The sequence below is a fragment of the Rhincodon typus genome, chromosome 16, assembly GCF_021869965.1.
Source record: "Rhincodon typus isolate 14 chromosome 16, sRhiTyp1.1, whole genome shotgun sequence".
Lineage (NCBI taxonomy): Eukaryota > Metazoa > Chordata > Chondrichthyes > Orectolobiformes > Rhincodontidae > Rhincodon > Rhincodon typus.
The window spans coordinates 36,857,254-36,880,264 of NC_063347.1; the positions used below are offsets into that span (position 1 = coordinate 36,857,254).

Genomic DNA, 23,011 nt, shown 5'->3' on the forward strand with positions numbered 1-23,011 from the left:
TTTTGTTACTGCCTTCAACATTAAATGCCCAGTTACATATGATTCAGCTAGGGTTTTCAAACTGGATTTTGCAGCAGGAATGTTGACATTTTCCTTGATTTCATGGTGGCTGGCCATGCTGCCTGTGACACACGCTGAATTTATGATCTTCATGCTAGCTTGTGCTTGCCTGACACCTTGAAGTTGCTAACAACTCGCAGTCTCCATTACCCCAAGCTATCCCAGCCCTCTGGCCCAGTTAGTCTAAATTGAAGTGCTAACGTATGTATGTGATTTGCAGACTGAGGAAAATAAATTTGCGTGTTCTTTTGAAAGGGAGACTACAGTATCTCAAGTTGAACACTTGCAACATTGGCTTTTTCTGGCATAGCAACATTTCTCTGATTGAACATTTTTATTCAATCTCCAACATTCAGTTCCATTTCTGCAAGTTGATGTTCTGAGTTCTTTTACCACTGTCTTGGCACTGTTGCCTTGTATTTTCAACAGTGACTACATTCTGCAAAAGTACACTTATGGAAACCTTTAGCAAATCCTAAGGTTATAAATGTACTTTGTTGTGAAGACACAAAATCTATTTAACTAGCCTCTGTGTATCTCTCAAAGTAGTCCACAGTGAAGTAATTGCTGCATAAATCTTGATTGTTTAAGGAATATTGTTTAAGGAATATCTTCCAAAAAATAATCTGAAGTCATGAAACGGATTTTTCTTTGAAAGATTGCTATGGGCCATTCTCCCCATCAGATTAATTGGCTCCAGTAGTTTAGGTGAGCTAGAATTTGCTAAACTTGATGTCTATTTTAAACAATGTTAATTTGGAGTAAAATATTAAGTTATGAAACTTTAGACTGGTTGAAAAATGGCTGAGACTTGCCTGTCATTTTTTTCCTGATCTCAGTCTGGGTCCTAAATCCAGAAATTCAGAATGGTGATATTCTCTGGTGTTCATGCAGTTCTGGTGCCTTTCAATTTCCCAGTTGTGTGTGATTGTATCACAACGTTGCCACAAATTTGCCAAACTTTTCCTTAAATCTGTTGTCTCAATAAGCTCAGGGGGTAATGGGTATTGAAAATCGTATGAATGAAGGTTTGGTCCAGACACTGTATATGGATGGCGCAGTGGCTCAGTGGTTAGCACTGCTGCTTCACCGCACCAGGGACCGGGGTTCAATTCCATCCTCTGACAACTGTTCAAACTCCACACAGACATTCAACTTGGGTTTCCTCTGGGTGCTCCGGTTTCCCCCCTCAATACAAAGATATGCAGGTTAGGTGGATTGGCCATGCTAAATTCCCCATAGTCTCCAGGTGGATTAGCCATGAGAAATGCAGGATTACAGGGAGAAGGTAAAGGGATGAATCTGGGTGGGGTGCACTTTGGAGGGTCAGTGTATATTCGAAGCGCTGAATGGCCTGCTTCCAGACAAGTAGGGATTCTATAATTTATTATGCCTGTATGGGGCATGTAATATCTGCACTACACCTGAACTGGAATATCCAAGAAATAATCATTTTGCTTCCATCTTTCAACTGCAAAATACATTTTTCTCACATCCTATAGGATCTTGTTTATTTTGGAGGAAAAGTTGGAGGAGGGTTGAAAAGGCTTGTTTTCTTTCTCCCTCCTCTTTTTCCCATCCACTCAAAAAGTAGCTTTTCTCCTTGTGACCAACTTTATTTAGCATCAGAATTGATGTTTTTCCCTCTCTCCTGCCTTGTGTTTCACTTGATATTGGTAATTCTTGGTTATTGAAATGAAGGCACTTCTGCTCAGAGCATTACTGCAGATGTTCCTCATGTTCATGTCGAGACACAACCATTTTCAGCTACTTTATCAATGGCCTTCCCTCCATCATGTGGTCAGAAGTGGGAATGTTTGCTGATGACTGCATGATGTCCACCACCATCTGTGATTCCTCAGATACTGAAGTGTCTGTGTCCCTAAGTGGAAGGATCTGGATAACACACAGTTTTGAGGTGATAACTTGCAAGCAAATTTACACTGTGGTTTACACTGTGTTTGGCAATGACCATCTTCAATAGGAGATGATTTAATCACCTTCCCAAGTCATTTAATGGCATTCGCATTGCTGTAACCCCAGTATCAACATCCTGGGGAACGCCATTGACCAGAACTGTACTGGCCATATAAATATTGTGGCTACAAGGCAGGCCGGAAACTGTGAATTGTGCAGTGAATAACTTGTCCCCTCTCTCCCCGAAGCCTGTCTATCATTTCTAAGGTGCAAGTCTGATGAGAGCAGCTTCACCAACACTTAGGAAGCTCAACAATTTCATGGCAAAGCAGCCGGCTTGAACAGCACCCTATCTACCACCTTCAATGTTTATTCCCAGACCACTGACATGTCAGTGTGTACTATACAGCAAATGCACTGAAGCAACTCACCAAGGCTCTTTCTTCAGTGCCTTGTAATCCCGAGGCCTCTGCCACCGAACAAGACAAGGGTGGCAGACACATGGGAATATCACCATCTGCAGTTTTTCCACTATTGTGGTATTAAAATCTTGAACTCCTCCGCCACCCAAAAAAAAAAACTGGTTGTATCCGCACCTGATAAATTGCAGCATTTCAAGGAGGTGGCTCACTGAAGCTACTCGAGGGCAATTTGGGAGGGACAACAAATGCTGTCCTTGTCAATGACACTCACATCCTGTGAACCAAACAAATCAATTGTTCGTGCATTACAAGGGAACCAAGAACTTTGAAAACTCCCAATGCTGGTGAAAAGAAACAGTTTTTTTCATTGAAATTCTTTCTCCTGTAACTTTGCATGTTGCACCATTTCTCTTTTTCATCTGCCTTTGCAAAATGGCATTATACAGAAGGCCTACCATTTTCATCCGCTTTAAAATGGTGGTTGCTTTCTTCAATGTTTCTGTAAAATGTCAAATATGTCCTTTGAATTGTAGTTGATGTTGTGCTTGGTTACCCTGAAACACCAGTCTGATTTAGCTTAACCTGATGGTTGCCCAGGAAATGAGATTGCTGCCATAAAGACCTGCTGCGAAATGCAGCTGAATTTTGTGGTTATAACATGGAAAATCTCTAATTAAACCTGGAGTTGAAATTGTCTGTAAATAAAGATGAATGGAGGCTGGAACCCTCCAATATAGCTAGCAAATTTGTCATCCAATTAGGGGCTGAAACCTGAAAATTAGGATCTGTCAACAACCCACACATGAGCTGCATCAAAACAGCACAGGGAACAAATAAAATCAGTTTTATTCTACCAAAAAAGGTATAGAGCCATATTGTACCTCTGAAAACAGGAAATCATCTATTTGGCTTAATATCACAAACCATGCTGGAATGTGGTTTTTAGTCCTCAAAATAGTTGAAATGAGATTCATTAGATAAATCTGAATGTTATGATGTGGGCAGACATGAACTGTCCCAAGGTTACTGATGCTCTGAAACATGATTCACCTCATATTTTGAGTATTTAAATGCAGCTTCACTTAGGGAAAAAATTGCAGCCTGCTTTAATAATTAATTCAATGAAATTATATTTAATAGAGTTTATTTTAAATATATAAATATGCCACGGAGGTTTTGCAGTCTAACGTTATCCATTTCCAGCCTGAAGGGGTCAGTCTTGCCACAGCAATTTTGTTTTGACTTCTGACATGCCTTTTCTCTGAATAGGAAACAGGATTGCTCTGCATCAAGTTATTGCTGTTTTAACTGTATGTGATCCAGAAACATGCAAAAAAAAAATTTATGAAGATTTTTGAGTTTTATTTTGTTAAACAGCTGAAGTGCATGTTAGTATTTAAGTTGTTTGGAATTAAACTGATTTTCTAAGCTGAATTGAATTAACCTTGGACATCAAGTTTGTAGTATTGTATTCTTATGTTTTTGATCAATTAATTCTATAAATTATATTTGAATTCTGAACTTAGTTTCCTTCTCTGTCAAGTCCATAACCACTGGCAAGGTAGAAGGTGATAATTGAGTTACGAGAAATCTTTTCAACAATAGAGTGTCCAAGTGTGTGGTATTTTAACCCAGGCATGTTTAACACTGAAAACTAGGTGATTCTTCCACGGGGTGTTGCTTGGAGGCTGACATGTCAACACAGATTTGTCATTGATTTAAGGAGACTGAGAGTATTGGGACTGTGAAAGTCGCTATTTTCATGGTTCCCAGTGTTTCTTTTTAATCAGCGTTCTAAATAGGGTAGCAATGCCTGCAGATTCTATTGTCATTTTTATCAATTGAGCATTAGCCTGGGATCTCCATAGACAAAGTCAGGATAACACCATCCGTTTAGCAGTTTTTAGCAGCCTCAATTGCTCTGACTAACAGTAGAACACCAATTATCACTTTTTCCTTTCTAGAAAAAAAATGCTAATTTTGGATTAAGGCATCTGTTGCCATGATGTGTGTTCTCAAAATAGGTTTCTCTGTTTGTAGAATTGACTTCCAACCTTAGGGAGGCACATCAGTTAAAGGATACACCAGGCCGAGATTCTGAATCAGAAGTTACCTCAGGCACGGGAAAACAGAATGTAGGTCTGTGATCCTCTTCAGAAAGTCTGAAGAACAGAACATGAGAAATAGGAATAGGCCATTCGACCCCTTGAGCCTGATCTGCCGTTAGTAGTAAGATCATGGCTGATTTGATTATGGTTTAGACTCTATTTTCCTCTTTGCCTGTCAACTCATGTTTGGCAACATGCTGGAGCTATATATAATCAAGGTTCAGAGAAGATCATAGAATCCTTGCAGTGCGGGAATAGGCCCTTCGGCCCAAGAAGTCCGCACTGACCATGAAAACATCCCACTCAGACCCATGCCCCTCTAACCCACCTAATCTACACATCCCTGAACACTATGGGCAATTTAGCATGGCCAATCCATTCAGCCTGCACATCTTTGGACTGTAGGAGGAAACCAGAGCACCCGGATGAAACCCACGCAGATGTGGGGAGAATGTGCAAACTCCACACAGACAGTCGCCTGAGGGTGGAATTGAACCCAGGTTCCTGGCACTGTGAGGCAGCAGTGCTAACCACTGAGCTATCGTGCTGCCCCTTTGGTTTTAGCAAGGAGCTTGATAGAGTTGCCAACCTACTACTTTTGCTATGTATTACAAATTATATTATGTCAGGTGACTTTTATTCAATATTTGGTATTTCCGCACAACTTTACAACAATTGAATGAAATTGGTGTGCACTGATGCCCAGGAACTTCTCAGATAACAGTACAATGTTGAAGAGTCAGATTCAAACGGTGTATCTGATATACGTCCTAATTTAGAGATTCTTTGGACCCCCCACGGTGCTTTGAATAAGCAGCCAGTTCACGGTACTTGGAAGCAATGTATGTTCTGCGATCCCTGGATTCCATATCTTTAATACTTGATGTTTGTTTCCTCTTCACAGGTAGATCCAGTATCTTTTTGTGTCTTGCCATTAACCTCCTTTGAGCTGGCACATGCCTGAAGGTTATGTTTCAGTGCAGTTAAGATTCCATTGAATATTTGACCTCTCAGCACTGGAGAAGTACCACTACTAGTACCTATGCAAGATTCTCCAGATCTGAAAACAAGAAAGGCAGTCAAACATGTCAAGTCAATGTGCCCAACATTGAGGAACTACTCACTTAGACCCAGGTTCGCTGGGTAGAACACATTGTTTGTATATCTGACATCAGACTCCAGAAGCTACTGCTGTAATTGGAGCTTGGTCACAGCTGGAACACTTCAGCAATGTCATCATAACATCCCTGAAGAGCTCAAATGTTCTCACCAACTCATAGGAGTACCTGGCTTGTGATGGACTAAAGTGGAGAAGGCATCGAACGTGTAGAAACAGAGTGCAGGAGAAATTCAGCAGGTCTGGCAGCAGCTGTAGAAAGAAAAGCAGAGTTAAATTTTTGAGTCCAGTGACCCTTTCTTATGAGCTGAAGATAGTTGGGAAAGGCGTATTTGTGCTGATGATGGGGCAGGATTGTTTTGGGGTTGGGAAAGAAGTTGGTGGGGATTGGGGGGGAAGGGGAGAGAGAGAGAGAAAATAGAGTACATGGCGATGGTGCCCAGAGAGAGCGAGGGGGGAAAAAATGAAGGATAGGTAGATAGAGATTTCTGATGGGGAATAATAATAGATGGGGTGCTAACACAAAGTGTAAATATTTTAAAATGGATTGGCTTTTCTGGGAGCATCTCATGCAGGCAGGACTTAGGATGTGGGGAAGACCACAAAAAAGGGAGAGGGTGTTTATATTCTGAAATTGTTAAGCACAATGTTGAGTCCTGAAGGCTATAAGGTACCTAAGGTGGAAGATGAAGTGTCTGTTCCTCCAGCTTTTGTTGAGCCTCACTGGAGAAATGCAGTAGGCTGGAGACAGAAATGTTGGCATTGGAACACGTGGGTGGTATGTTGAAGTGCCACACAACTGGAAGCTTGGGGTCTTTTTTATGAACATATTAGCATGTCTTGAAACTTCTTTGGAAGTGTGTAGAGATGCAGGTGATTCAGAGACAAGGAGAGGCAAAAGCAAACAGTGAAGCTCTGTGAAGGGTAGGAGTGATGAATTGACAAAAATGATGATGGCACAAGGCATGGTAAAGCAGTAATGGGCCAGGTAAAGAAATAAATGATGGGTTCAGAGGAGGTGTAAAAGGTGACTGCAGAACAATTACCAGCATCTGCTGTCTGGGGGAGAATAAATGGGAGGAGTGGTCACAAGTTAGATTACTGAACTCTTGTGTTGAGTCTGAAAGGTTGTAAAGCACCAAAGTAAAGATTTGATGCTATAGCTTGAGCTTCCATTGACTTTAAACATTTTTTAAATGATTAACAATGATATCCCTTTATCTTTCAATTGCTTCCTGTTATTCTTGAATGTTATAAATCTCTCAATATTTGGGACCCAATCCTTGTGATCCTGAAGTCATGTCTCTGTTACAGCTAAAGGATTGTCATAATGTATTAATTCACTTAAATTTATGCTGTCAATTTGCTTACTTTGTTATGAATGCTATATGCATTCTGATACAGAGCTGTTCGTTTTGTCAATTAGATTGATTGTTTGTAATTGTGTGTTACCAGTTATTAATGCCTAAAGCTACTGATAATAGTTGTCCAGTATGGAACTGATGAAAGTGTTTCACAAAGGGCTAATTGACATTGCACCAAAGATTTTGGAGCTTGAGCACTCAGCAGTTTCTACTTTTCTTTGCAAAAAATTTTTGGCCTTGAGCAGCATGCTGGTCAAGAGTCTGGTCCAGCTATAGCAAAAGGCCAACCTTCCATTCACCTCCTGAATGTTGTTTTGTACTTGATCAGTAGGCACTTTTATCTTTCTATCATTTGACAGTTGTATCTTCTCACCATTTAGAAAATACACTGACCTATCTTTCTTCGACCTAACTTAGAAGCTTTACATTTTGCACATAGAATACAAATCTTGAACAGGCAGAGTTCAATGTGCAAAATCTATCAATGGCCCTTCGCAATTATAACGCCAAATATAATGTCAGCAAACTTAGATGAATTGTGCACGCTTCATTCATTTAAGTAATTTGTGTAAAGTCATTTACATAAATGTAGTAAAAAGCTCAGATCCCAGTTCATCCTGGCAGGGCATCACTAATCGCATCTTGCCTAGAAAGGTACATATCTATTATCCCTCCACCCTCCAAACTAATTCCCTGCCCAAACCATTATATTTCCTCTAATTTCCTATGCTGTCCTTTGTGGAACTTTGTTGAATCTTTTTGCGAGACCCAAAGAATAACATCCATAGATATACTCTTATTTGCCATATCAGGTACTTTCAAAGAAAATGTTCAGCTAGGTTTGTTAAACATGACTTGACATCCATGTTGGCACTTGGATCAGCTTGTATTTTACCGAAATCGGACTCATTCTGTACCTAATCACAAGCTCTAGTAAGTTGCCCCACAATTGTTGATATGCTGGAACATTAAAGACTGTTAGTTATCTCCACTGTCCTCCTTAAATAATATCATGACTTTGGCAATATTTCACTCCAAGAGACTAGTTCCTGAACAGAATGTATTTTGGAAGAGCATGAGTTGGGGTAGAAACCTTTGGGTCTTGCTTATTTTACTGTTTTTAATCTTATTAGTTTCTCCGTCACCGTTTTTAAAACCTTGAAACTAGTTGGTTCATCCCTTAGATTTATTTTTCAATTTCCTTTGTATCTTGGTCTCTTCTTGGGTATCTCATCATGCATAGCCGATATAAAGATGCACTTAAAGGCCACCATTTTCAGTCTGGATCACCTGTGTTTCCTGATATTATTTCTAGCCACCCCCAACCTCTCTCTCTCTCTCTCTCTCTCTCTGATATATGTAAAGAAAACATAATTAGGTACGTCAGTCCTTTTTCCTGTATTTGCTTTTTTGCTGCACTTACACTTCCTTTGTAGCTCTGTTTTTCAGTCTGTGGAATTTCTCCTCTTCTTTACCTTTTGCTTTAGTTGTTGCCCAACGTTGTTTGATCATGACTATCTTGAGGTCAATATGAAGAGAAACAAGCTGGAAATCACAATGGGTCAGGCAGCATCCATGGAAAGAGAGCGAGCGAGCTCGCCTTTCGAGTCCAGATGACATTTCATCAGAGCTGACATGAAGTGTGGAGGAGACAGCATTTAAGCAATGGTGGGGGAGTTGGAGTGCTGAGGGAGATAGGCTGCTGATACTGCATATTAAGTGATCACATTGTGAGAAAGACACAACATTATTCTGCCAAACTGGGTAGAATAGACAGTCCCACTGGAGTGGGGGCAGGGGAGAGAGGACATGGTGACATGTAATGAGTCAAGCGAAAATAAAGGGAAGGAATGGGAGTAGGTTCACAGTCTGAAGGTATTGAGCATAATATTAAGTTCAAAACGCTGTGAAGTACCTAGTCTGAAGATGAGCTGTTGTTTCTCCAGTTTACGCTGGAGCACTGCAGCATGCCAAGGACAGACAAGTGAGCATACAAGTCACACTGTAAACCGGAGGAACAATGTCTCATCTTCAGACTAGGCACTTTACAGCCTTCTGGACTTAATGTTGAGATCAACACCTTCAGGTTGTGAACCCACTCCCATTCCTTCCCTTTCTTTTAGTTTTACTTGTACCCTCTGTCACTATGTCCTCTCTCCTCTGTCCCCACTCCAGTGAGAGTCTGTTTCTTTGCAATCTGGCAGTTAGACACACCATTGTTCTGCCATTCTCCTGTTCCGATCACTTAACCTGCACTATCAACACCCTTCTCCCCAGCACTCCAATACCCCACCACACTTCACATCAGCTCTCATGAAAAGTCGTCTAGACTCAAAACGTTAGCTTGCTCTCTTTTTCCACGGATGCTGCCTGACCCGTTGTGATTTCCAACATTTTCTGTTTTCAGTGCAGATTCCAGCATCTGCAGTAATTTGCTCCTGAGGGGAAACAAACACCCATGTTTTGCATACTCATTGTTCTTACTGCTTCCTTACTCCTGGCTGGTTATTACCTAAAGGATACACATCTGTATGTGTCTCACGAAGATTACTTAAAACTCAGTAAAGGAGTTCATACTGTGGAAGTTAATGGTACTGAAGATGGGTGTCGTAGCAACCATGGAAAGAGAAAGAAGTCTCGCGATGTTTCAGATAACTTCAGTTGAGCAAAAAGGCCCTGAAAGAGAAAACTTAAAGGTCAGGGAAACGCAAAGTGTCTAAAGGGAAGTTCAAATGTTTAGTTGACCTCTATCATTTATGTGCAAAAGAAGTTCCCTTGAAAAGGAGAGAAAGGGTCAAACTACTTCCATTCCAGATCATAACTATGATGTGAATGCTGAATCTACTCTGGAGAAGTAGGTTGTCTGAGAGGGGCTGGATACCATACAGTCATACAGTCATATAGTCATACAGTACGGGAATAGACCTTTTGGTCCAACTAGTCCACGCTGACCTTGTCCCCAAACTTAGCCAGTCCCACCTGCCTGTGTTTGGCCTATATCCCTCTGATTTATTTACTAAACCAAATGTCTTTTAAATGTTGTTACTACCTGCATCCACCACTTTCTCTGGAAGTTCTTTGCAGACATGAACCAGTCTCTGTTTTTTTTTAAAAAGTTGTCCTGTCCTTTTTGTAAATCTTTCTCCTCTCACCTTTCAAAATATGCCCCCTAGTTTTGAACTTGCCCACCCTCGGGAAAAGACCCTTGCTACTCACCTTGTCTATACCCCTCATGATTTTATAGGCCCCTATAAGGTCACCCCTCAACCTCCTATGCTCCAGTGGGAAAAGTCCCAGCCTATCCCGCCTATTTTATACCTCAAACCTTCCATTCCTGGTAAATGTTTTCTGAATCCTCTCTAATTTAATAATAATCTTCCTACAGCAGGGTAACCAGAAATAGACACAGGATCTCAAAAAAGGCCTCACCAACATCCGGTACAACCTCAGCATGAGGTCCCAACTCCTATACTCAAAAGTTCATAACGATGAAGGATTGATAACAACTGCTACTGGGAGACAAGGCAGCGAACTACACCATTTTCCCTTGATAGGCCAAGTTATTATCAATTCAAGAATCATTATTAAAATTAAAATTTTATCAATAGTGAGCTAAGTAGGTTATACTTTTAAAATTTAAAATTTTTTTTAGTCAAAGTTATAAATTTATCACTTTTACATGGAATATAATCTTAAATTAACCATCTGAACTCCAATCAACATTGGATGTTCAATTTCCTTTTGACTCTTGATATGTGAAAATCCATTTGATAAATCACTTTGATACACTTGAAATGCCTTTGTAACCTTGAGCTTATTCCGTAAGTTAATTATGCCTGTTTAAGTACTTTCCAATGTCTCATATTAAATATTCGTGGTTGTTATTTTAATATTAATGAGAAAATGTTAGTTTATAATTTAATTATCTTACTTTCATTTGGCAATGAGAGGCTAAGACTGACTCAGGTATCCATAGAGAGAGTGATTCTATAAGAGTTAATTTAAAAATCAAGTTAATGTAATTTGAATGGATTAATTTAAGTGAGCCAAAAAGATTTAGCTTCAAATAATTTTTCAGACAGGAATTAGAGACCGCACATGGTTCTTGCTTGAGTCAAAAAAAAGGTCAAGGACGAGATTGGGTGTCTTTCTCTTAAGTATAAAATAAATCTTGCAAAGGTTTTGGGATACTCAATCATTATTGTCTTAGAAGATTATACTCAAGTTTGATACTCTCGATGTTAATTATGAATCGAGACACATACTGTACACTAAACTTTGTGTCTGATTGTCATTGAAGCCTTTTACTTCTGATATACTGGAGAGTAGAATTTTTGCTGAAAACAGGCAGGCATAAATGTAATAACAAGAAATGATTTAGTTTCCTTAAAAGTACCTTTTTATTTTCAGTTTTTTTTTTGTCTCCTAACCACCAACATATCACTGCAATCATAGTCACAGAGTCATACAGCGTGGAAACACACCCTTCAGTCCAACCAGTCCATGCCAACCATAATCTCAAACTAAACTCGGCCCACTTGCCTGTACTTGACCCATATCCCTTCAAACATTTCTTATTCATGTACTTATCTAAATATCTTTTAAATGCTGTAACTGTGCTCGTATCCACCACTTCCCCTGGAAGTTCATTCCACACACAAACCACTTTCTGTGTGGGGAAAAAAATATGCTCCTCATGTCTTTTTGAAACTTCTCACCTTTAGAATGTAGCCCCGACTCTTGAAGTTCCCCACACTGGGAAAAGACAGCTGCCATTCACCTTATCTATAACCCTCATGAATTTATAAACCTCTATAAGGTCACTTCTTTAAGACAGACTGTGTATCTTGCCCTCATTCATTGAGGCAATGACTTTGAATAATTTATTCTAATTTCTCTGCTGACATGGGTTTCTATCCAACTCTAACCTCCCACTGTGGCCTTCCTCATTCTGATTCTTTGTCTTCATTCTTTGACTTATTTCATGCTTCATGCACCACAGTCCCTTTGGGCTGTTCCTTCTGGTTTTGCATGAGAATAGTAATATTTCTGTTAGAATTTTAGGTTTGAAGTCAAAATAAACTGCTGTTTGATTTGGTGACTTGTGTATACAACAGTTGAATATAGGACATGGGAAAATGTTATTTGGGGGTAGCATGCCTACTGCCATGAATGTGTACATGAATGAGTTGGACGCAGATCGAGTTTTGGAATAACGCAATATATTGTTGTTTGTACACAGCACAGCAAACATTCACTTAGGCAATTTAAAAGCAAGGCCTACATTGAACAAACTTATGACCAAACCTGAAGCAACTTCTTCCATTAAATAGTGATGTATTTTTCTTTGGAAAATGCAGTGAGTGGAGAATAATTAAAGAAACAATTATTAATTCTCTGTCAAAACATGCTAAATTATGTGTGGAAAAGTCAATTTGAGTCATTTACAGAATCAAAGTCTGGAGTGTGTGGTTGATGGGTGCACTATCAGATTTTCCATCCTGGCTAGGTATAGTGGTGTCACTGTGCAGCTGACAATACATGCTTATTATAGTTTCTTGCAGAATTTTAAATTGAGTAATGTTCACTCCTACAGTGTGTGGAGGTTTCATCATCATGAAGAATAATAGCAGAACAATCTAGATTTTTTGCAGGATGACATTGTTTGTTTCATGCATGATGTATCGGTTTATTTCTACAACATATACCGCTGAACACTCCAAATGTAGAAATTTTGTTCATATGAAGTATTGTGCCCACAAAATCCTTTACTATTGAGTTAATTGTGTCAATCTATATGGATATTTGTCTGGATATTATCAGAAATAAGCAAACTGTTTGATTCTGCTCGTTATGTTTTGCTCTACTGAGATGTAGGGTTTTGTTGCTTCATGTGCTTCAGTAAATTGTAACTGATTATATTGTTATATGTGACGCTGTCAATCAAAACATTGCTGAATTGATCTTGTCACTATGTTACAGAGAAACAAATGAAAATAATTGTAGATTTTTTACAGCATTGAGCAGTTAATTATATTTCTCAAAGACATATAGCTGATCTTGCACTGAAATTAAATTAATGCTTCTCAACAAAATGAGCGATTTGATGTTAACACAAAGTTAGTGCTTATAATGGAGGTTAATAAAGGTGGCATAGTGGTAACCTTTGAGCCAGGAGATTTGGGTTCAAGCCCCACCTGCTCCAGAGGGGTGTAATAACATCTTTGAACAGGTTGATTAGAACATATCTATGAATGTGTGCCCTCATCTGTTATTCTTAGTGAGACTGCTTATTTTGTTTCCTTGCAATACCTAAACATACCGGTACATAATACAGGCAGTCCTTGGGTTGTGAATGCGTTCCCTTCTTGAGTCCTTTCACAATTCGATTTGTACACAAGTTGGAACACCATGCAGGATAGTACAAAATAGCTATTTTTAGTGAATGTTTGTAGATCAGATTTTTAAAAATACACCCCCGTACGGGATCATGTTCGTCTGTGCGAACGTTCGTAAGTTGGGTGTTTTTTGTAAATCAGGGACCCTCTTACTGTTCTTTCTCTCACAAATTATTCAAAATGCATTCTTTAAAAGAATGCTAACTTTACTGTCTTCTGTTCAAAGCAATGTTCATAAACTCAATGATCAGTTTTTAAAGAGAAGTAAGACTTTTTGGAGAAAAATGGAAACAACTTTTCTTTTTCTCTATTATTTTGAGGAATGTTGGGGTTGATAGCCATTTGTTGCCCATCCCTTACTGCTCTTGACCTGTTGCTTACTAGGGCACTGTGACGGGTAGTTGAGAGTCAGCCATATTGCAATGGGTCTGGACTCACATATCGGTCAGACATGGTAAGCTTGATAGAACATTAGTAAACCAGATGGTTTCGTCAGCCATTACTGAGACTAGCTTTATCTTCCAGATTTATGAATTGAATTTAAATTACATTTGCTGCCAGGTCTATTGAGCATTGACTGGGTTTTTGGATTACATTGGATTATCAGCCACTTAATAATACACCACCATCTCTAAAAGAGACTGGGTGTGAAGTACCTCTGACAGAGTAGGACTGAATGGGTAATAGTGAGATGAAAATTTTGGGCTGAGTATTGTACATTGTAACCCTTAGTGAATCTCTTGTAATTGAGAGAAATTCTGTATTGCACTTCGTCATGTCAAATTTGCACTGTTAGATAATGTACCTTTATAAATTTTCTAGGTGATATACATTTTTGGAAAAAAAGAGTTTGATTAACACCGGGTTAATGAGTCATTCCAAAAGAAGAATTAAGCCAGTAATTAATGTTCATAGAGGCAAGTGGGGAAGTTGAAAGGCTAAAATTTAGAGACTACATTAGGAGTGAATGGGGATTGGGGGGTGGTTGGTTGGTGGAAATTGACCAAATTGGAAGGCAGTGTTGTAATCGTAATGTCGCTGAGCTAGGAATCCAGGACCCTATGTTATTGTTCTGGTGATTCAAATCCCAGTATAGTCAAATTTTAAAAGCCTTGAATAAAAAGTGAGCTAATGGATCTCGTGTCACCACTGTGAATTGTTGTAAAATCCCAATTGGTTCATTAATATCATTGAGGGAAGGAAATCTGCCCTCCTTACCTGGTCTGGTCTAAATGTGATTCCCGATCTACATAACACGGTGGACACTTCGCTGCCATAAGTGCCATTAGGGAATGGGCAGTAAAGAGTGGCTGAGCAAGCAGGTCCCACATCCCATGAATGAATAATGAAAACAAGTATGTTCGAAGAATTGAATAAAGGTTGCTGACAAGTTGTTTCTGCAATGTCTATCAGAAAACGTGGCTTTTCTTAAAACTCATTCCCGGTTTGTTTGGGTGGCGAACACTGCAGTCAACATGAGAAGCATCTAACAGTTCATTTCTTTGCTGCAATAATATCACCAACTCCCTCGTAGACAGGATTCAGGGAGAAAGAAACATTCAGAGAAACAAAGATAGTCTAAAGTCGAAAGGAACAGAAAAACATGGGGGCCAGAGAAATAAACAGAAACCGGGTGATAATAGCTAAGAAAGACAGGCCATGCTCTCTCTTGTCATGTAACACCATAAGAGATTTAGAGTTTGGTTGTTTTATAAATTTCCATTCAATATTCTGCACAGGTAGAACTGCAGCTTTATTCTAACTAAAGTTTACCAGTAAGATTTTTAAAGTCAGCATTACAGAGTGAGGTGTGGGAGGGAGTGGAGTGTCAAAAGTTTTGGAAATTTGTTTTATTTTATTGCCGGCAAACAGTCCTCAAGCAGAGTTGTCAGTTTATTTTCAGACTTGACATTGCCAAGCAGGTTTGAGTGATGTTGCCTGGTGCTTGATTTCAAATGAAATGGGAGAGGGAGTAGAAGTGTTATGACCCCAGATGAGACCGCCAGTCCTTGAGATCATAGTTACGAAAATACTGGACAGGCTGGATCTCCTTTTTATGATCCACGTTGAAAAAGCATAAACTTTTCAGGAATTAAACATAGAAAAACCAAGGGTAATGAAATAAATGTCAAGATCCCAGGGTTGAATTGAAACACCAAGAAAACATCTTTATTATATAAACATGAGCAAAATTAAAATAAGCTGGAATGTCTAAACGGGTGTAGTGAACAGATATGGTAATGATTGTCCACTATACACATTATACATCCAACTTGAGCTCTAACATTCAGGATTAACATGAGGTAAATAGCAGTTAACTGACAAACTGAACTTTAAATGTAATCATGACGGATCCCACCCAGATGTCAGTGAAACTATAGGTCACCAAATCTCATTATAACTCTGACCTTTTTATGAGGGATTCCAATTCCTTATTTTTGAAGATTTTTGGTATGTTTTTGAAACTTCTCCAACCTGGACAGTCTTAAACACTGTTCATGTAATGGTAATTCAATCTCCTTTCCCGAGACCAAGTTCCTTAAGACTTCTCTCAAGCATCTAATTAGCAGCACAATTTCAGCTTTGATCACATGGCTAGGTTAAGCCACCACTGAGCCTTTCTAAGCCCAATCAAATAATGACTGCTGCGGGTTTCCTTCACCCCTTTCTTAGCCGAGCTGATCTATCCATGGCTTCCAGGGACATCCGTGGCTGAACTGCCTGGAGTCTATTTAAGTCAGCCAATGGGTTTAGAGCTGCATCTTTTCTATCTTGATTGTATAAAACAAACATGGGCAGCTTTCTGAACTACTATTTGCTTCATGTGTTCTGTCAATAACTCAATCCCAGCATTCAAATTTCCTCATTCCAAGCTGTCAATCTCTTAAAGAACATGACCCAAAACTTTTAAGTGTATCAGACTTCAAGGTGCTTTGCTACGTTTATCTCTTATTTTGTTGCTATGTTTATCTCTTTTTTTGTTGCTAAACATTAATTCATAAAACTAAAAAATATATAATAATCATATGAAACAGTAGAACCTAAGACAGACAAGTGGAGTTTAGGGCTGTACATAAAATGTTTTGGGGACAGGTCTGCAAAGAGTGTGATGTTATGTTTTTTATGGTTGAATTATTTAACTTTTCTTCTCCAGAGACAGTGGGCTTGGTTGGAATGTTATGAATTAACTGCAGGCTTTTTTCTTGAGAGGATGAGAACCCCAGGCTCAAAGGTTAAGTTTTGAAGATGATTTCTAACCATTTGTAGGTCTTGAGTTAATATTGTTATAATGAGTCGGCTAGCAGCGACTGTGGTAGGAGGTGTGTAGGAATTTCTAGAGAAGGCCAGGATGGAGTCAAGGCAAGGGCAGTGTACCTCAGTGGAATTATTAGTAGAAGTGGATGAAATTATTGGGGTGGGGTTAGGGGTAAGGGAGAAGTTTTGGAGAATGGAAAGACACTGTTAATACATGTGCAAAATTCTAGCGTGATCTTAGCTGAGGTAGATTAGGTGACTGGACTCGTGAAACTGCTGAAGCACTTCTAGCTATAGTGGATCATCAACAACATTATGACTGTTTGTACATGGAATAATTAGTTAAAATGTTAACATTTCTAAATTGCAAGTGAGCAGAATAGTATGAAAGGTAGGTCGTTTAGGATTGAATTCAAGAGGCATTTTTCCATGTCTTTTCCAAATGGCTCTGGAGGTTGGATCAATTGAAATTTTCAAGCCTGAAATGGATAGATTTTTGTTAGGCAAGTGTATGAACCAATATGAAGGAATCATGGATAACTATAAGATCATCAGATGTAGGAGCAGGCATAGACCAATCAAGGCTGCTTTGTCATTCAGTGAAATCATGGATGATCTGATAATCTACATCGCCACTTTGGTACATTTTCCCTATAACGTTTGATTCCCTTACTGATTTAACGTCAGTCTGCCTAAGCCTTGAGTATACTTAATGACAGCATTGACAGCCCTCTGAATTCCAGATTCACTAACGACTCATGGTGTTGTTCAGCCATGATCTAACAGCTTCCTCACATTCCTTTTGGAAAAAAAAAGCACACACAACATTTGGTATGCAGCCTGAAGAGATTAAATTGTCTATAAATTTGTTCTCTTGTACGATATTTATTGCACTCTAAGGAAGATGTTGAAAATTCATGTGTGCCATTGACATGTTTGATTTATCAAGATTTCCTCACACATCTCTCAGAAGATTGCCAATCAATGTTGTACTTCTAATGTGCTGTACATTTGATATAGTTGCCATCCTAATTCAGTAAATATTTGCAGTTCTTTAAATAGCTGTTCAACACAAACTAATGCAAATAACATTTTAATGATCAGCTGCTGCAAATTATTGTTTTAAGATTGATAAGACTTACTTTTGGAGAAAGAATTTGTCAAATTCCTGACTCTGAGGATGTTCGAGAGTAGAATTTTATAGCCAAAGCAGAATTGTTTAAACCTGTGTACCTCTTCCATTTAAGAAATTGATAATTAGCAAAGCAGGAACAGAGATGAATAAATTGGATGTAAAATGAAATATCTCAGTCCTTCTCAAATAATAATCTCCAGTTTAATATACTTTCTTTAGTCTATCATTAATGGAGAATATTTCAAGCACTTGAATGTCTAAGTTCTCTTGTGGATTTTGAATATGGTGTCATGTTATTCTCAAACATAAACTCTGTAGACCTGGCTCAATTCTTTAAAAAAAATTCCAAGTTAATTCAAAATAAATGCAGAATGCTGAGGAAATCAGGAAGACCTGCTGACCACTTTGTGCCTCATTGGTTAGTGAAATTGTTGCACTGTTGAAGTCTGATCTCCCTGCTGGCTCCTTTGTACTCCACAGCTGGAGAGATTGCTTTTCATCTCTGACTTTTTAATAGTTCACCTTGTCACCATATTAATAAGAGATAAAAAAGCCAGCACAAGGACATGCAGTGACATGAAGTGTGAAGTGCTATAAATATTTATGTGTACTTCAAAAGTTGACAATTCTTATTTCTTTGGCATATTGAGGTCATATGTTATTCTTAACCTTAAGAATTCTGGGTGTTCTTGAAATTATCTTTTTGGATACACAAAGGATATGACAAGTGAAGCATATTGCTAAATGTGTTCACAATTGACTTGAGTTTCCTTGTATGAGTGGACCAGTAGGGATTCAGCAGACTTGTAGAGAAATTGTTACATCTCACTAGCAAATAAAATTAACATTATCTGCCTTCTATTTTGTCTTCCACATTCAAATACTTCATTAAAAATGTAATTGAGACAAACTTTTCTTTTTGACTTATTAGCATAAGTTTTTCCATTTGAAGTCTCAAAACCTGTTTAAATAGCTGCAATGATTGCTCAGAATACTATCAAAGTGCTGTGTGAACGGGTCAGGAACTTTGGCTGGTCTCTTGTCAGATGAGAAGATTGGTGGGAATGTAATGTAATTTGTTGATATGAATGCTAAAGTATCCCTTTGTTATTTTAAGTGTGCTCTTCATTAAAGATGCAATGCGCAAAAATTAATCTTGATTGTAAGAAATTTTAAAAAAGACTTGGCTAGAATTTAAACAGCTGTTCTTCTCGCTTGGGTTTTGGAAAGTGCCAGTGGGTTACCACTAAGTGTGGTTGTTTAGGTAACCATTGACTATTTATTGAATGTAGAATTGGATTTGACGGTTGAAATCTGAGAAAAAACATTAAAGAGACGAAGTCCTATTCATTTACATCACTTAATTGTTTATACACAATGATATCAAACTAGAACAACTGTTTAATAACTTAGTTATATGGAAACACAGCTGAGACAACAGGATAATTTGATGGAGATAACACTTTGAAGGGAAGGCGTAGAACGTAGAAACTGACTGTCAGAATTGGAAAAGGAGTTTTGAACAAAGGAATTTGAATGTTGCGATTTAGAACTGACTGCAGGACAAAATCTAAACACAGATAGTTGAGACTAGAATATTGTACAATAGTTAGTGATTACAACAGAAATTGGATCAGCAGGAAGAATATGTTCAGTTGATATTTGAAGAAATGTATTTAATGGGATATGGTTAACGACATAAGCACGTGGGATTTGGGCTAATCGTAATGTGAAAATTAAATACCAACAATTAATTTTGAAGCAGGATTACTGTTGTTATGTGGGAGAACATGGCAGGAAATTTGGACACATCATCCTGGAAAGTATTAAAGATAAAATATCCTTCACAATTGACTGATACAGTTGACTTATCTTGAATTGTTATTCCCTGAATTACTGCCGTGAGGTCTTTTATGCTTAATGTCCCATCTGGGAGCTTGATAAACTTGAGGTGACACAAAACTCTGCTTATGTCCTTGCTTGCAGGAAGTCCCATTTCCTTGTGACCCCTGTACTGTTGACCTAATTTGGCTCTTGGACATAGTGACTTGACTCTCAACCTTGATTTCAAGTCCCTTCATAGACTTGCCTTACCCTGTCTCTGTAATTTCCTCCAATGCAACAATCTCAGTTGTGGATTCTTCAACTTATGTCAAGATGAGTTGTCAATACCTCAGCTTTACCTAAAGATTTTTTAGTCTGAGGTGGTGCAGAATAACAAGCCACATAATGCAATAATTGAACAATATTACCTATAAACTGTTGTCAATAATTACAGGTCAGTCTGAGTTATCTTTAGGTTTTTGTGTTTTCAGCTTTCATGAGCTTGGTTAATGTCAATTGATGTGCTTTATTATCCAGGTACAGAACTGCCTGAAGTACGTTACTGGGACTGCAGCAATAAATGTTTTTCTTGCAAAAATATTCTTTCCATTATCTTTGCAACAATTAATCTGTTTTCTCCGTCATTGTTTTGGCACTTGCAAAGCCATACATCACCATATTTGTGCAAAAATTGGTGAAAATCTGTTCATTCGATATGGAATGTGCACTTACTCACCATCGGAACTCTGTAATTTATGTAAGTCCAGTGAGCTTAGGTACAAGTTTACAGAGTTAATGTTCATAGCCCCTTGAGCACATGCAAGAGTTACAATGGACTTCAACTAGATAAAGCTGCTCAGATTATTTATGCTAGTTGTCCATGTACACTATTACTTTCTCAAGAAACTAACTTGCATTGCTACCTAAAACTGAATGGGAAAGAATCCAAGCTCCTGATGTCATTAAACGTTGAGAGAAGCTAGCCAACTGTCTTGTAATTTCAATTGCTGAGGAAAAGATGGAAGTATTGTTATTTTCATAATTTCTGGTTTTAAGTGAAACAGTATCATGTGTGGCTCAGTTGGTATCACCCTTGCCTCTGAATCAGAAGGTTTTTAGTTCAAATCTGGAAACCTGAGCAGAAAAGTCTCTAGATTGAAATCACTGAGGGAGCTTTGCATTGGAAAAGGTGGTGTTCTTTTTTGGATGAGTGATTTAAATAACAGACCTGTATCCTCACTCAGAAGACATATAAGATCCCATAGCACTACGTTTTGAAGTTGAGCAGGGGAGATCTCCATGTGTTCTGGCCAACCTTTACTCCTCAAAATTACATCAATCCTTAGTAGTTTTTTCTTTGCACGTTAGAATTACCTCACATTTGATGAGGGGCTGGCAAGAAGCACAGTTTGGGTGTTTTTGTGTTCTTGTCTCGAACTTTTTATTAAAATGGAAGTCTGTCAGTTTTATGGAATCTTATGTACCGCATTCACTGCTTTTGATGTGCACCAGCTTTTAGTTCAAAGGTTAGGTATCTTTGAATTACTATATTTTGAAAAGACCAAGGTGAGCTGCTTGTGCCATGTTAATGGAGCATTCTTATTGAGTCAACCTAGGTCAAAAAACAAATCTTAAATTTGTTTTCTTTTTATTACAGCAAGCTAAGGAATTTGTTTTCTTAAAATTGCATGTTTAGTTCAGCATGTACTTGCGTTTTGCAAAATTTCACACTTGTTCTGATTTATACTGACCTCGATCTATATGTGTTTGATGTCATGCTTTGATTATTTACAGGCTGCATGTCTGATAAGGGTTCCTTCGGAAGTTGTCAAACAACGAGCCCAAGCTTACCCCTCACTCGGTACCTATAAGGTGTTCCTTGATACCATAAGGCAGGAGGTAAGCTTAACTTTATAATGAAGTGGCTGTGTTGTAGATACGGTAAACTCACGAAGAATTAAATCCCAAGAGAATGGTTTTGAAAGTTGGATTAGGCAGAGCTGCACAATAGTGTGGAGGCCCTTGTATCACATGCAAGTGTCTCTATGTAGTGTGATATGTTCATAAATGTAGCTTATTCAAAATGCTACATATTGAGCTGTGCTGTAATACATTGAATACCTCTCTGGTAGAGTGTATGTGGGTGTGTGCAAGGAATAAAAATATCTCTATTCCATTTGTTCAGTGAAATCAGAAGCTGTTTGTTGTGCTTGTTTGCATGTGAAATTTAACAAAGAATTTCAGTTTATAAGCTCAGCACATTTCCATGGGCACGTCTCATGGTGTACCATTGGTGGTCTTGAGAGAGGTTGGAGGAATTGGTCTTGAAAATGACTGAGATTTAGCACTAGATGAAATCCATAATCTTTTTCTGCTTATCACGCTATTTTCAGAGATACACAATACAGTCCACAGTTTCGTCAGTGTAGTCAACTGTGTTTTTGTGTTTTCATGCTGCAAAATTCGGGAACACTGCAAATGTTTATGTGGCATTGTCCTGGGAAACAGGCAGGTGAATGGGTGGGCATTCATTAGAATCGTCAGATCATCACGCCTTCCATGTTGAACAGTACGCGGCATCTACAATGCCCATTATCTGGTGTTGACCATCTTCATGTAAGCTTCTATGGAAATCATCATGCTGACCTCCGCATAAAGAGGAACATAAATGCCTTGTTCTTCAATTGGTTGACTTCACCTTGCTCCTCACACTTTTTATTGTCTTGTGAAATTGTCATCTGTTTGAAACAAACTTGCTAGAAGCAGTAGACAATTATGGCTTCCTTTGCAATCTTCCACACCCATACCAGCAAAATATGGGGCTCCAGAAGAGTGGGATTGATGCCCTGCTTCTTTTTGATGGCCTCGATAAATTTGTCATCAATATTACGTTTTCAAGTTCTGGAATTCCTTTTCTTTTGTTGATGTTTTTTGTTCCATAATACCATGAGACTATAACACACAGGAGCAGAATTAAGCCATTCACCTCATGGAGTCTGCTCCATCATTTGGTCACGACTGGTATGTTTCTCAACCCCTTTCTCCTGTCTTCTCCATGTAACCCTTGATCCCCTTTCTCATCAAGAACCTATCCATCTCTGCCTTAAATACATTCAATGACTTGGCCTCCACCGCCCCCTGCAGCAATGAATTCCACAGATTCACCAGCCTCTGGCTAAAGAAATTCCTCCTTATCTCAGTTCTAAAAGGTCATCCCTTCACTCTGAAGCTGTGCCCTCGGATCCCAATCTCTCCTACTAGTGGAACATCTTCTCCACATTCACTCTATCCAGGTCTCTCAGTACCCTGTAAGTTTCAATCCGATCCACCACTCATCCTTCTAAACTCCATTGAGTATAGACTCAGTTCTCATTGATGCCTCATATGACAAGCCCTTCATCCTTGGGAATA

General features: G+C 38.7%; 1 protein-coding gene across 1 annotated transcript in view; it reads left to right on the top strand.

The window, feature by feature from the left end:
• The window catches only part of slc25a26 (solute carrier family 25 member 26), an 81,568-nt gene that overhangs the window by 29,167 nt on the left and 29,390 nt on the right, over nucleotides 1-23,011 (top strand). Inside the window, exon 4 of the mRNA XM_048606733.1 lies at nucleotides 21,395-21,499. Within this exon, the coding sequence (XP_048462690.1) occupies nucleotides 21,395-21,499 (105 nt within the window). The remainder of the gene's footprint in view (nucleotides 1-21,394; nucleotides 21,500-23,011) is intronic.